This window comes from Lithobates pipiens, unplaced genomic scaffold (genome assembly GCF_037356315.1).
Source record: "Lithobates pipiens isolate NorthernLeopardFrog02 unplaced genomic scaffold, aLitPip1_a1.2 Scaffold_30, whole genome shotgun sequence".
Classification (NCBI taxonomy): domain Eukaryota; kingdom Metazoa; phylum Chordata; class Amphibia; order Anura; family Ranidae; genus Lithobates; species Lithobates pipiens.
The window spans coordinates 39,739,965-39,752,726 of NW_027507791.1; the positions used below are offsets into that span (position 1 = coordinate 39,739,965).

A 12,762-nucleotide genomic window follows, 5' to 3' on the forward strand; every position below is an offset into this window, starting at 1 on the left:
GACACTCTGATGTAAGGGGGTTGGTGATGGGACACTCTGATGTATGGGGGCTGGTAATGGGACACTCTGATGTAAGGGAGCTGCTGATGGGACACTGATGTAAGGGGGTTGGTGATGGGACACTCTGATGTAAGGGGGCTGCTGATGGGACACTCTGATGTATGGGGGCTGCTCATGGGACACTCTGATGTAAGGGGGCTGCTCATGGGACACTCTGATGTATGGGGGCTGCTGATGGGACACTCTGATGTAAGGGGGCTGCTCATGGGACGCTCTGATGTATGGGGGCTGGTAATGGGACACTCTGATGTAAGGGGGCTACTCATGGGACACTCTGATGTATGGGGGCTGCTCATGGGACACTCTGATGTATGGGGGCTGCTGATGGGACACTCTGATGTAAGGGGGCTACTCATGGGACACTCTGATGTAAGGGGGTGCTGATGGGACACTCTGTTGTAACTGGCTGGTGATGGGACACTCAAAATGTAAGTGTGCCGGTCTGGATGAAGTCCAGGTCCAAATTTCTGTCCCAGTCCAGCCCTGCATGCGAGGGTATGGGCTGAATCAATGGCTAACGTGTTCGAGGGGATTCCTCTTCATCAGAGCCTTGGAAGACAGAAAATGGTCTCTATCATGTGGTGGGTTTATATAGAGAGCGATGACTGTGTGGCAGATGTGTCACATGACAGATGGTGTGTTTCTATATGTGAATTCTCCTCTGTTCTCGTGTTGTTCCCATCCACATCATAGCACTCTTGGCTCCGCACGGTGAGTACAGTAATTGTAGTTCATTAGTTGTTAATGTTGATCATCTGGACCTGCACACCGGCTGGTGAAGGAGCTGCAGCTTGTGTAAAGTGGTTACAGGTCTGAGTTGATCGTTAGCTGACCCTGTGATCTTCCTGCCAGAGTGCTGTAGTGTGCTGAATACGACCCTGTGATGATCTCACCATCTGCCATTCTCAGGAACTATGAAACAGACTGAGACAGAAGTACAATCAAATCACACTTGTTTATTAATAATAAAAATAAAAAGGTAAATAGAAAAAAGCGTAGTCAAGCATAGCCAGAGTCCAGTAGCCAGAGCGGGTAGTCAGCCAGTCCAAAGTTCATTAACCAGATCGGGTAATCAGCCAGGCCGTAAGTCAGGGATCCAAGGAGAGCAACCGCAAGCAGGATAAGAAGCCAGGTGGGATGTCAGCAAGCCAGTCTTGAAACAAACAGCAGGAGATGGTTCCTTGTGATGTGACCAACGCGAAGGCAATGGAGAAATGAGCTGGAAGGCTTTAAATAGGCAGGTCAGACGAGCATCATCTGGAACAGCTGGTAACTGTGGAGAGAGAAGAGAGCTGGCAATTAGCCGACAGCTGAGTGGCCAGCCCAGAGGAGGAGGGGCTAAGCCAGCCCTGACAGTCATGTGACACATATATAAACCTACCACACAATACAGACCGTTTTCTGTCTTCTAAGGCTCTGATGAAGAGGAGTCTCCTCGAAACGTGGTAGCCATTGATTCAGCCTATACCCTTGCATGGGTTTTATAATAATTTCCACTATATTATCCAATGAGAATATTGTAACCTGTTTTTTATGAACACGTAGTAATTTTCGTTGTATTCATTTATTTATCTGTTAGAATAAACTTTATTTATCAACTTGATTCATGCGTTAGGTCACGCACCCCCTTATCACTCATTAAACCTTTGCATCATCACATCAGCTGCTGATGTGTGTTTCATCTACTTTCAGAACAAGCAGTAGAAGAAGAGGAAGAACCGCCGACCTCAATGAAACGTCATGAATTTGAGATACACGTTGGTTGAATTAAAAAAATAATAAGGGACTATCAGCTAGAACTCAATATTATTCAATGCTAGACATCTGAAAAATAAATAAAAGAATAAAAACTGAACTAAATACATTACCAAACATGATGAGCCATGGACAAAGCAGAAGTAGTCACATTTTGGCTGGATTCACACCTCTGCATTTTTTGTGCTTTTTGCATTTAGCAGATTTGCTCTAGAGATCGTGTTCCATAGGAAACCATGATAAATGGACTGTAGTGCAAATCTGCAAAATGCAAAAAGCACAAAAAATGCCATAGGTGTGAATCCAGCCTTATATAGGAAGGAAATAAAGTGACGTTCATGAGCAAGTCTAAGATGAGATCAAGATAAGTTGCTTATGTTTTACAATATTTGCTGATGTTCGAAAAATGATAGTAAAAAATGAGCAGTACAAATCTCCATACTGAACGGACAAAAATACAAATCCTTTGGCAGGAAAAACAGCTCCAATAGTATGTATCCCATCTGTGAATTGAGCTGTTTGCCCGGAGTTCAGCTTTAATGTGCAGATCAGTACAATGAAGTAAATAGCAGTGGCGGCTGGTGATAATTTTTTTTTGGGGTGGCGGCAAACTATCCAAAACGTCTTGTTGGCCTTCAGATCTGACAGAGGTTGGTCAAAGAGAGGGTAACATCTAAGCTGAGTGTCCTGGGGTACTGAGAGAAGCACAGACCCTGGCTCAGTTATGGATCACTGCAGGGTCCGTCAGATCACCCGCAACCCCCCCCCCCATCGGTCGGTAACCAGCCCCACACTTCGCAAATTAATATTAGCTATTGTCTTGCTGATTCTCCTCCTGGCCAATCAGGAAGCTGGTCCCGAGACCCAATTAGCGGAGAGGGAAGTGATCATATTGATCACAGAGGAGAAGGAGAAGCAGGATGAAGCCGCTGCCCTCCACCCCATCTATAACATGGGCAGCACTTCCTCTGGGTGGAGCGCAGGGGCTTCACCCTGCTTTTCCTTCTCCTCTGTGACCAATACCATCACTTCCCTCTCCGCCAATCGGGTCTCAGGACCAGCTTCCTGATTGGCCAGGAGGAGAATCAGCAACACAATAGCTAATATTAATTTGCCATTGTCACACAACTGGGTGGGCTCATGCCGCATTGCCCCACTCCCAGAGCACATTCTTTTTGAAGTCAGTTAGAGCCTCATGCTCTAATCATGTGCTTCTTAAAAAAAAACAATTGGAAATAATTTTTTCCCAAGGCCAGTCTCTTGAATTTTACTCATCCATGGCATTACACAAAATACATTGTTCAATAAAACTTGTAAAATTACAGAGTCCCTGTCGCTGACTCAGAAAATTGCAGGTAAAGCACAGACAAATCAAATATTATAGAAGTGTACTTGCAGTGTATTTCCTTTCCATAAAAGATGATGGTGTGCGATCTTGCACGGAGCCCCAGATCGAGGGAGATTATCAGTGGTCTTGTATGTCTTCTATTTTCTAATTGTAGCGGCCATAACCCTTGCAGGGTGGACTTGACTTATTGGGCTTACCAGTTACCTTCTCTTGGCCTTCTCTTCCACGTCTGGGGGTTCCCAGGGTTGATACCCAATGACTTGAACGCTGACATGGATAAAGTCCTTTTTAAAAGGTTTTATTCTGCAGTAGTAACATCCAATAACACAGTCTGTCATGGGAACAGAGGGTACGGGTGAAGAACAGGCACCTTGAACAGCAGGTCTAGCAAAGTCTCTAATTCCACCCAGAGAGTAGCCACTCGCAGCTTGGTACTTCAAGGCTGAACAGATCTCTAGCCAGAGATCATGGTGGTCAGCACGCTGACACGAAAAACTTGAAAGAATCCTATGAAAGTGTATAAGTTGTAACTAAGGGTGAACAGGAACCTTTTTCCTCCATACCTGGAATGTTTCCTGTCTCCTCAATGGTACTGGAAAAACGTGAATTTGTCAATGTCCTTCCCAACTCAGTAACCAGACACTTCTCAGGATGGCACTTGCCGGCCTCATCCTCTGAAGAGTCACTTCCACGAGCCGTGGTGTCCCTCCAAGCCGAGAGCACACCCGAACACCTTGAATCCTCCCTCAGTTACAGCGCCTCGGAACAATCGGCTCCGAGACTTGGGAAGAGACGGATCCCTACCCCAGACCAGACAGGACTATCAGGGGCCTCTAACAGGAACGTGTTGCGTGATGTCGAACACTCCGTGACCGGGACCCCTCACGGGGCTACTCCGATCCTGGAACCAGAACAGACCACACAGGTCTCACAAACTCCTCTCCTCTCCTCACGTGACCCACACATCTTAAGTACCCCTTCCCAGACTCCCCAGCGGGGCCCGGCACTCCCACTGATTGGTTCCGAGAAGGTTGATACTCAAAACGTCCAACCAGGCCTGGTTCTGGCCTGTCATGTGCACCTCACCGCTCACATGACCAGGCAGAACTTACAACACAGCCCGGACATACTGATGTCAAGGCCAACCTATGTAATTAACCCTCAGAACCCCTACTCTTCTGAGGCAAAAACTAGATTTACATGCGTATGACATTTTGTCGAAAATGTCATCTGCTGCATAATTATTGCTCCCACAGTTGATTTCTTCACACAAAGCTGCTTGCCTATTGCAGATTCAGTCTTCCCAGCCTGGTGCAGGTCTAAAATTTTGCTTCTGGTGTCCATCGACAGCTCTTTGGTCTTCACCATAGTGGAGGTTGGAGTGTGACTGTTTGAGGTTGTGGACAGGGGTGTCTTTTATACTGATAACAACTTCAAACTGGTGCCATTAATACAGGTAATGAGTGGAGGAGAGAGGAGCCTCTTATAGAAGAAGATACAGGTCTGTGAGAGCCAGAAATCTTGCTCGTTTGTAAGAAACCAAATACTTTCCACCATAATTTGCAAATAAATTCTTTCAAAAATCAGACAATGTGATTGTCTGGATTTGTTTCCACATTTTGTCTCTCGTAGTTGAGGTCTACCTCTGATGACAATTACAGGCCTCTCATCTTTTTAAGTGAGAGAACTTGCACAATTGGTTGCTGACTAAATACTTTTTTGCCCCAATGTATGTGGTAGAATCCATTTTTTTTTAAATGGTGTTTTTTAACCACTTGCCGACCGCCGCACGACGATGTACGTCCATTTTTTGAAGAGGGATATCTCGGTAACGGCAGCAGCTGCTGGCACAACCGAGATATCCATCTCTTCAGGCGGCGGTCGACTGTGCGATAACGGTGGTCTCCGCGGCGAATTCGCCGCGAGATCACCGCTATCGGCGGCGGGAGAGGTGCCACCCCCCCTCCCGCCGCCCTCCCGCACCTTCCGCCGCTTACCGGAGCCGTCGGTAGCGGCGGAGGCGATCGGGTCCTTCTGTCGGCTGGGCATAGAGACAAGTGAGGCTAAGATGGCCCCCACTCGTCTCTATACCATAGGAGGGCGGAAGCGACGTCAAAACGTCACTTCCGCCCATACCTCTTAAAGGTATATTTTTTTTTTAAATGTCAGATTTTCTTATTTTTTTTTTTTTGTTGCATTTTAGCCCAAATATGAGATCTGAGTACCTTTTGACCACAGATCTCATATTTAAGAGGACCTGTCATGCTTTTTTCTATTACAAGGGATGTTTACATTCCTTGTAATAGGAATAAAAGTGATCCATTTTATTTATTTTTTTTTAAAAAGTGTAAAAATAAATAAAATAAATTAAAATAAATAAGAAGAAAAAAAAAAAAAATTTAAAAACACCCCGTTACGACGAGCTTGCGCACAGAAGCGAGCGCATACGTGAGTAGCGCCCGCATATGAAAACGGTGGTCAAACCACACATGTGAGGTATTGCCGCAATCGGTAGAGTGAGAGCAATAATTCTAGCCCTAGACCTCCTCTGTAACGCAAAAAATGCAACCTGTAGAATTTTTTAAATGTCGCTTATGGAGATTTTTGAGGCTAAAAGTTTGACGCCATTCCACGAGCGGGCGCAATTTTGAAGCGTGACATGTTGGGTATCAATTTACTCGGCATACCATTATCTTTCACAGTATAAAAAAAATTGAGCTAATTTTACTGTTGTCTTATTTTTTTATTCAAAAAAGTGAATTTTTTCCAAAAAAAGTGCGCTTCTAAGACCGCTGCGCAAATACGGTGTGAAAAAAAGTATTTCAATGACCGCCATTTTATTCTCTAGGGTGTTAGAAAAAAAACAATATAAAATGTTTGGGGGTTCTAAGTAATTTTCTAGCAAAAAAAACTGTTTTAAACATGGAAACACCAAGTCCGAAAAAGAGGCCTGGTCCTTAAGTGGTTAAATGGTGTTTTTTAAATGGTGTTGCCTTGGAAGGTGGGGTAGTCTTATATGTTATATATATATCTATATGTTTTCACTTGAAAAATAGGGGTCGTCTTATTATGCCGGCAAATGCGGTACTATAGAGTGTTTACTATTTTTATTGGCATACCTCCCCGAAAAGAATGCTTGTTTCTATCTCTATCATTACATCTACCACAGAGGAGTTCCTGTAGGCTGAAACCTAAGTTTACAATTCTTATCCATCCAACTACCCCAAAAGAGCACCTGTTTCTATTCGTATCGGTACATCTGCCCCGAGGAGTGGCTGTAGGTTATAACTTGGGTTTACAGTTTTTATTGGTATATCTACCCCCAAAGGAACATTTACCCCCAAAAAAGCACCTATTTCTATTCTTATCTAGACAAAGGATTGCCTGTAGAGTTTACAATTCTTATAAGTACATCTACTCCAAAGGATTGTCTGTATGGTGTAACCTTCAGTGAGGTAGCAATGAAAGCCAAACCTTGCCAAAGTAACAACACTGGACTGCAAACAAGATCCTTACTACTGTATGATACAGCTAGACCAGTGATCGCGGGTACAAGGGCAGCAGTGTCCACCCTAAAATGTACTATGAGTTTTGTCGACTCATATCATATCAGATAAAGCAGAACTGCCTGCACTAAACTGAGATCTGATTAGCTTTCACAGAATTTTTCTTTTTCCTACCTTCTCACGACATTGACATTAACTCTTAACTCTTGTGAAATGTCTATAAATAAAACTGAGGAAGTAAGAAGGCGGTCATAACTTCTGCTTTCTCCGAGCAACAGTCACAACTTCAAGGTCCCGGCTACCATGTCCATCTTCCTTGCTTTCGTGTTCCTGTGTAAGTTGAAAAGTTTTAATATTTATTTATTTTATTACGAGTATTTTGTTATTATATTCTGAGTATCAACTGAGTGCCTTTCCTTTGAGAGAGTGAGAAACACGCAAAGCAACTCATTACTGTGAACCTGTTGGAAGCTTGGCATTAGACTCATTTTATTATTGGCATCTGTATGATGCCCCCTCTTCTTCCCACATCTGTTGGGCACTGTACAAACTTTCTTGTTCCATAAAAATGACTTAAGAGTTACAATTATTTTGTGGTGGTGGACTATAGATCATATAAAGGAGCTATAGAAGGCATCTAGGCAGAGCATTTCTTGCCTAGTGCCGCTTCATAAGAATTGATTGTAAGCTTTGTTTGTGGAACAGGAGGTTTTCTATATATTTAGATATATATATAAATATAGTCAACAACACAAATGTGATTTTCAGAAGAGGTTTCTTTTCATTGCTAAAGTCAATGGTAAAGGCAGCTGATCGTCATCTCTAAAGGAGAAAACTGTAGTTAAAGGTTTTGGCAATGCATATTCATGTACATGTCGCTTTTTTGATGCCAACAAAATGTGAGTCTTTTTTTGATCTTTAACTATTAAAATTTCTACGTGACAATATTACGCTATGTCGGGTTTCTGCTTTTATGGTTCCATCTACGAGATTATTATTCCAATCTCGCATCGGACAGTAACGATTTTTTTCACCTAATTTGATGTGGTTGCACAAGTCCAAGGAATATCCATACCTATCGGATAGATCCCATATACAAAGCCCATAAGACTTGGGGGGGAGGGACGTACATCTCACTAAGTCCAAGTCCTCTGGTAAGCCTCCTCTATTCCCACTGTGGTGACGGTGTTGCATGTTAGAAGAGCACGCATTGTTTCTGAAAGCAGCTTTTGGGAAAATTGACCTCTCTACATATTCACCATTGGTCATTATATTTTTGGGACTTGTTTGGCACAAGCACTTTTTTAATTATTTTCTTCACTTATATATTTTCAAATATATATTTTTTCACTTATATATATATATTTCAATGTTTATTTAATTCTTCAAATAAGGTTTATGTATATATATATATATATATATATATATATATATACATACATATATATATATATATATATATATATATATATATATATATATATATATATATATATATATATATATTTTTTATATATAACATTATATATTTACACATATACATTTTTTCACTTATATATATATATATTTCAATGTTTATTTAATTCTTCAAATAAGGTTTTGGTTCCTATGTTTAATTCAATATTAAGTAATATGTTTTTTCTTGTTTAAATGATTTATATGGTGATCCGTATAAGTTTATTCCTTTATCATAGCGCTACACATTTATTTCTCTTTAGGTTGGGCAATGCTAGGGTTGGGTACCAAGGTATGTGTCCTCAGTCTACTGCCAAATTCTCCTTGTTTCGTGTCACTAAATATTGTTTTAAGTTATAACCCCTTTACAGGTAGATCTCAGAATTGCATCTCCATGCCTTAACTTATACAGCTTGTGGGGGGTGGGGGGGTCTCATCACTCCATAAGTAAAAGGGGATCTGGTGGATACAGACTCGAGTCTGCTGGCTGATTGACTGGAACTGCATAGGAAGGAATGAGAAGGGTCTGACCTCTGATTGAAATGAGCTTCATAAAGGTGGTGGTGGGTTGGTTGATTGGAGGCTATGTAAAACCTAAAAGAAGTGTGTTGGAAAGAGGGTTATGATGGATGAATGGAAGGATCTGATGGGTAAATGGACATGTCCAACCACTATATAAGGTTGCTTATGGAGTTTATATAAGGACAATTGATACTTATGCCCCAGAATGGCTAAGTGTCAGCATAAGGTCTGGTTGCTTTACTTGACTTATCCAAACCAGAGCTTTACTTTTTCGATGTCTACTTGCCACCTAAGAGAGAGGGGTAGTTCCAATCTTCTTCTGGGGACCTGAAAAAATTAGGATTTGCGGAAAAACTTTGTTAAATCTATTATTTATAACTGAAAAGGAAAGAACGAAGAATGATTGAAATATATTAAATATGTTTTGATGACATGTGCTGTACATATTTTCTAAAACGTGCATTTTGACTTTTCAGCTTTGAGCGTGGGAAAATCTGGTGAGTACAAACCTGATGCCATAAACACAAAAATACTGTAAAAAAAAAAATAGATCTTAAAAGTTACTGAGAAAGAAGGGACTATTCAAAAACAGAGCAGGCTGGCTAATATTTATATACAACTAAGATTAAATATTTATTTGAATGTATATGTTGAGATTTGAATTTAGGTCGAACGTAAAGTAACTCTAAACATATACAGTATGTATATATATATATATATATATATATATATATATATATATATATGTATATATATATATATATATATATATATTTAGAGAGAGAGAGAGAGAGATCATATGTATATATATATATATATATATATATATATATATATATATATATATATATATATATATATATGTATATATATATATATATATATATATATATATATATATATATATATATATATATATATATATATATATATGTATATATATATATATATATATATATATATATATATGTGTGTGTGTTATATATTCTTTATATTATCTTATTATTTTAGTAAAATATAATAATAATAATAATAATAATAATAATAATAATAATAATAAATAATAATAATAATAAAACAATATATATATATATATATATATATATATATATATATATATATTTATATATATATATATATATATATATATATATATATATATATATATTTATATATATATATATATATATATATATATATATATATATATATATATATATATATATATATATATATATATATGTGTGTGTGTGTTATATATTCTTTATATTATCTTATTATTTTATTTAAAAAAAAAATAATAATAATAATAATAATAATAATAATAAATTAAAAAAAAAAAAAAATATATATATATATATATATATATATATATATATATATATATATATATTTATTATTATTATTATTATTATTATTATTATTATTATTATTATTATTATTATTATATAATATATATATATATATATATATATATATATATATATATATATATATATATATATATATATATATATATATATATATATATATATATATATATATGTGTGTGTGTGTGTGTGTTTTATATTTTTTATATTACCTTATTATTTTATTATTATTTATTATTATTATTATTATTATTATTATTATTATTATTATTATATTAGTATTATTATTATTTATATTATTATACAGGATTTATATAGCACCAACAGTTTACACAGCGCTTTGCAATGTAGAAGGGGGACAGTGCGATTGCAATACAGTTCAATACTGAAGGAATATGAAGAACCCTGCTCATGGGGCTTACAATCTAAAGGGAGGGTGAGGTGGTACAAAAGGTAATAGCTGCACGGGATGATTTGATAGAGGTGACTCAAGTACAGTTCTTAGGTGGAGGTGGGATAGGCTTCACTGAATAAGTGGGTTTTCAGGGATGGTCTAAAAGCGATCAGGGTAGGAACTGACCGGACATACTGGGGCAGGGAGTTCCAGAGGAGGGGAGAGGCTTTGGAGAAGTCCTGAAGGCAAGCATGGAAGAAGCTAACAAGGGAGCTAGAGAGCAGGAGGTCCCGGAAGAAGCGAAGAGGACAATTTAGGCAATATCTGCAGATGAGGTTGGTGATGTAGCTGGGGGGCAATGTTGTGAATGGCCTTGTATGTTGTGGTTAGTATTTTGAATTTTAGATGGTGGCGTAGGGAAAGCCAGTGGAGAGATTGGCAGAGAGGGGCAACAGTCACAGATCGGTTATTAAGGTGTATGAGTCTAGCAGCAGCCTTCATATTGGATTGAAGAGGGATAGCCTGTTTAAGGGTAGGCCAGTGAGAAGAGAGTTGCAGTCATCAAGGCAGGAAATAACCAAGGAGGGATTGAGTTTTGTGATGTCGTTAGCCGGGAAGGGTCAAATTCTACTAACCACAGATCTTCTGTGGATGTTGGCTGCCTCAAATCCTTCTGTCCCTTCATGTAATCCCAGACAGTCTCCATTATGTCATTATGAGACAGGGCTCTGTGGGGGCCACATCATCACTTCCAGGGCTTGTTCTTCTTCTTGCACTGAAGATAGTTCTTATTGACATTGGCTGTATGTTTGGGGCCGTTGTACTACTGCAGAATAAATTTGGGGCCAATCACATGCCTCCCTGATGGTATGGCAGGGTAGATATGTGTCTACCTGTATTTCTCAGCATTGAGGATTGAGGACACCATTGATTGAGACACCTTGAGGACCATAGACACAGTGGTTGGCCAAGTAAACTTAATGCAGCAGATGAAAGACACATCATGCTTTCTTCCCTTTAACATCGGAAAATGTCCAGCAGTGCCATCAGCACAGAACTGGCAGAAACCAGTAAGACCCAGGTACACCCATCTAATGCTCAGAGAAGTCTGTCCAGAAGTGGTCTTCATGGAAGAATTGCAGCCAAAAAGCCATACCTCAGACACAGAAACCAGTAAGACCCAGGTTCACCCATCTAATGCTCAGAGAAGTCTGTCCAGAAGTGGTCTTCATGGAAGAATTGCAGCCAAAAAGCCATACCTCAGACACAAGGCTAAGCGACTCAACTGTGCAAGAAAACAGGAACTGGGGAGCATAAATATGGGAGCTGGTGCTCTAGACCAGTGATTCTCAACCAGGGTTCCTCCAGAGGTTGCTAGGGGTTTGCTTCAGCATTGGGCCATTTCTGCCTCTCAGATAAGTTCCCACTCACACCATTGATCATTTTTAGCTCTCTGTAAGGAGGTAATTCCTCCCAATGACCACAAGTGTAAGGACCATTCTTCCTACCGACCATCACACTAATGTATCATGAGTTGTAGATTTCTCATTTTGAGCAGAGAGTTCCCCGAGACCGGAGAACTAGTTCAAGGGTTGCTCTGTGTTGAAAAGGTTGAGAAAGGTTGGTATAGACTGATGATGCAAAATTTGAAATATTTGGTTGCAGCAGGAGGCGGTTTGTTCTCTCAAGGGCTGGAGAGAGGTAAAATAATGAGTGTCTGCATGCAACAGGGACGCAGGATGGAGGTTCTTTGCAAGTTTGGGGCATAAATAAGAACAAGGAGTCCTGAAAGTGATGTTTTGGCCCCCATAGAGCGCTGATCTTAACATCATGGAGTCTGTCTGGGATGACATGAAGAGACAGAAGGATTTGCTACAGCCTACATCAGGGATCCTCAAACTACGGCCCTCCAGCTGTTACGCAACTACACATCCCATGAGGCATTGTAAAACACTGACATTCACAGACATGACAAGGCATGATGGGAATTGTAGTTCCTGAACAACTGGAGGGCCATAGTTTGAAGAACCCCTGGCCAACATCCACAGAAGATCTGTGCTTAGCTCTCCAAGATGTTTGGAACTACCTACCTGCCGAGTTCCTTCAAAAACTGTGGGCAAGTCTACCTAGAAGAATTGATGCTATTTTGAAGGCAAGGTTTGGTCACACCAAATATTGTTTGGATTTGGATTACCCTTCTGTTCATTTACTTTCCATTTTGTTAATTGATAAAAAAAAACAATTAAAACATGCCTTTTTTTTTTAATGTAGTCTTATAGCATTTCTTCATCCCTGTGGCTTACGTCTTTGTATTTTGGGCCTTTTGGCTGGATTGCTGACCTTGATGGACAG

The 12,762-nt window shown here is 39.6% G+C and overlaps 1 protein-coding gene across 1 annotated transcript in view; it reads left to right on the forward strand.

Moving 5' to 3' along the window:
• The first annotated feature begins 6,940 nt into the window (after positions 1–6,940).
• LOC143942674 (low affinity immunoglobulin gamma Fc region receptor II-like) overlaps positions 6,941–12,762 on the forward strand; it is a 33,544-nt gene continuing 27,722 nt past the window's right edge. Inside the window, exons 1-2 of the mRNA XM_077464053.1 lie at positions 6,941–7,003; positions 9,123–9,143. Of these exons, the coding sequence (XP_077320179.1) occupies positions 6,973–7,003; positions 9,123–9,143 (52 nt within the window). The 5' untranslated portion in view covers positions 6,941–6,972. The remainder of the gene's footprint in view (positions 7,004–9,122; positions 9,144–12,762) is intronic.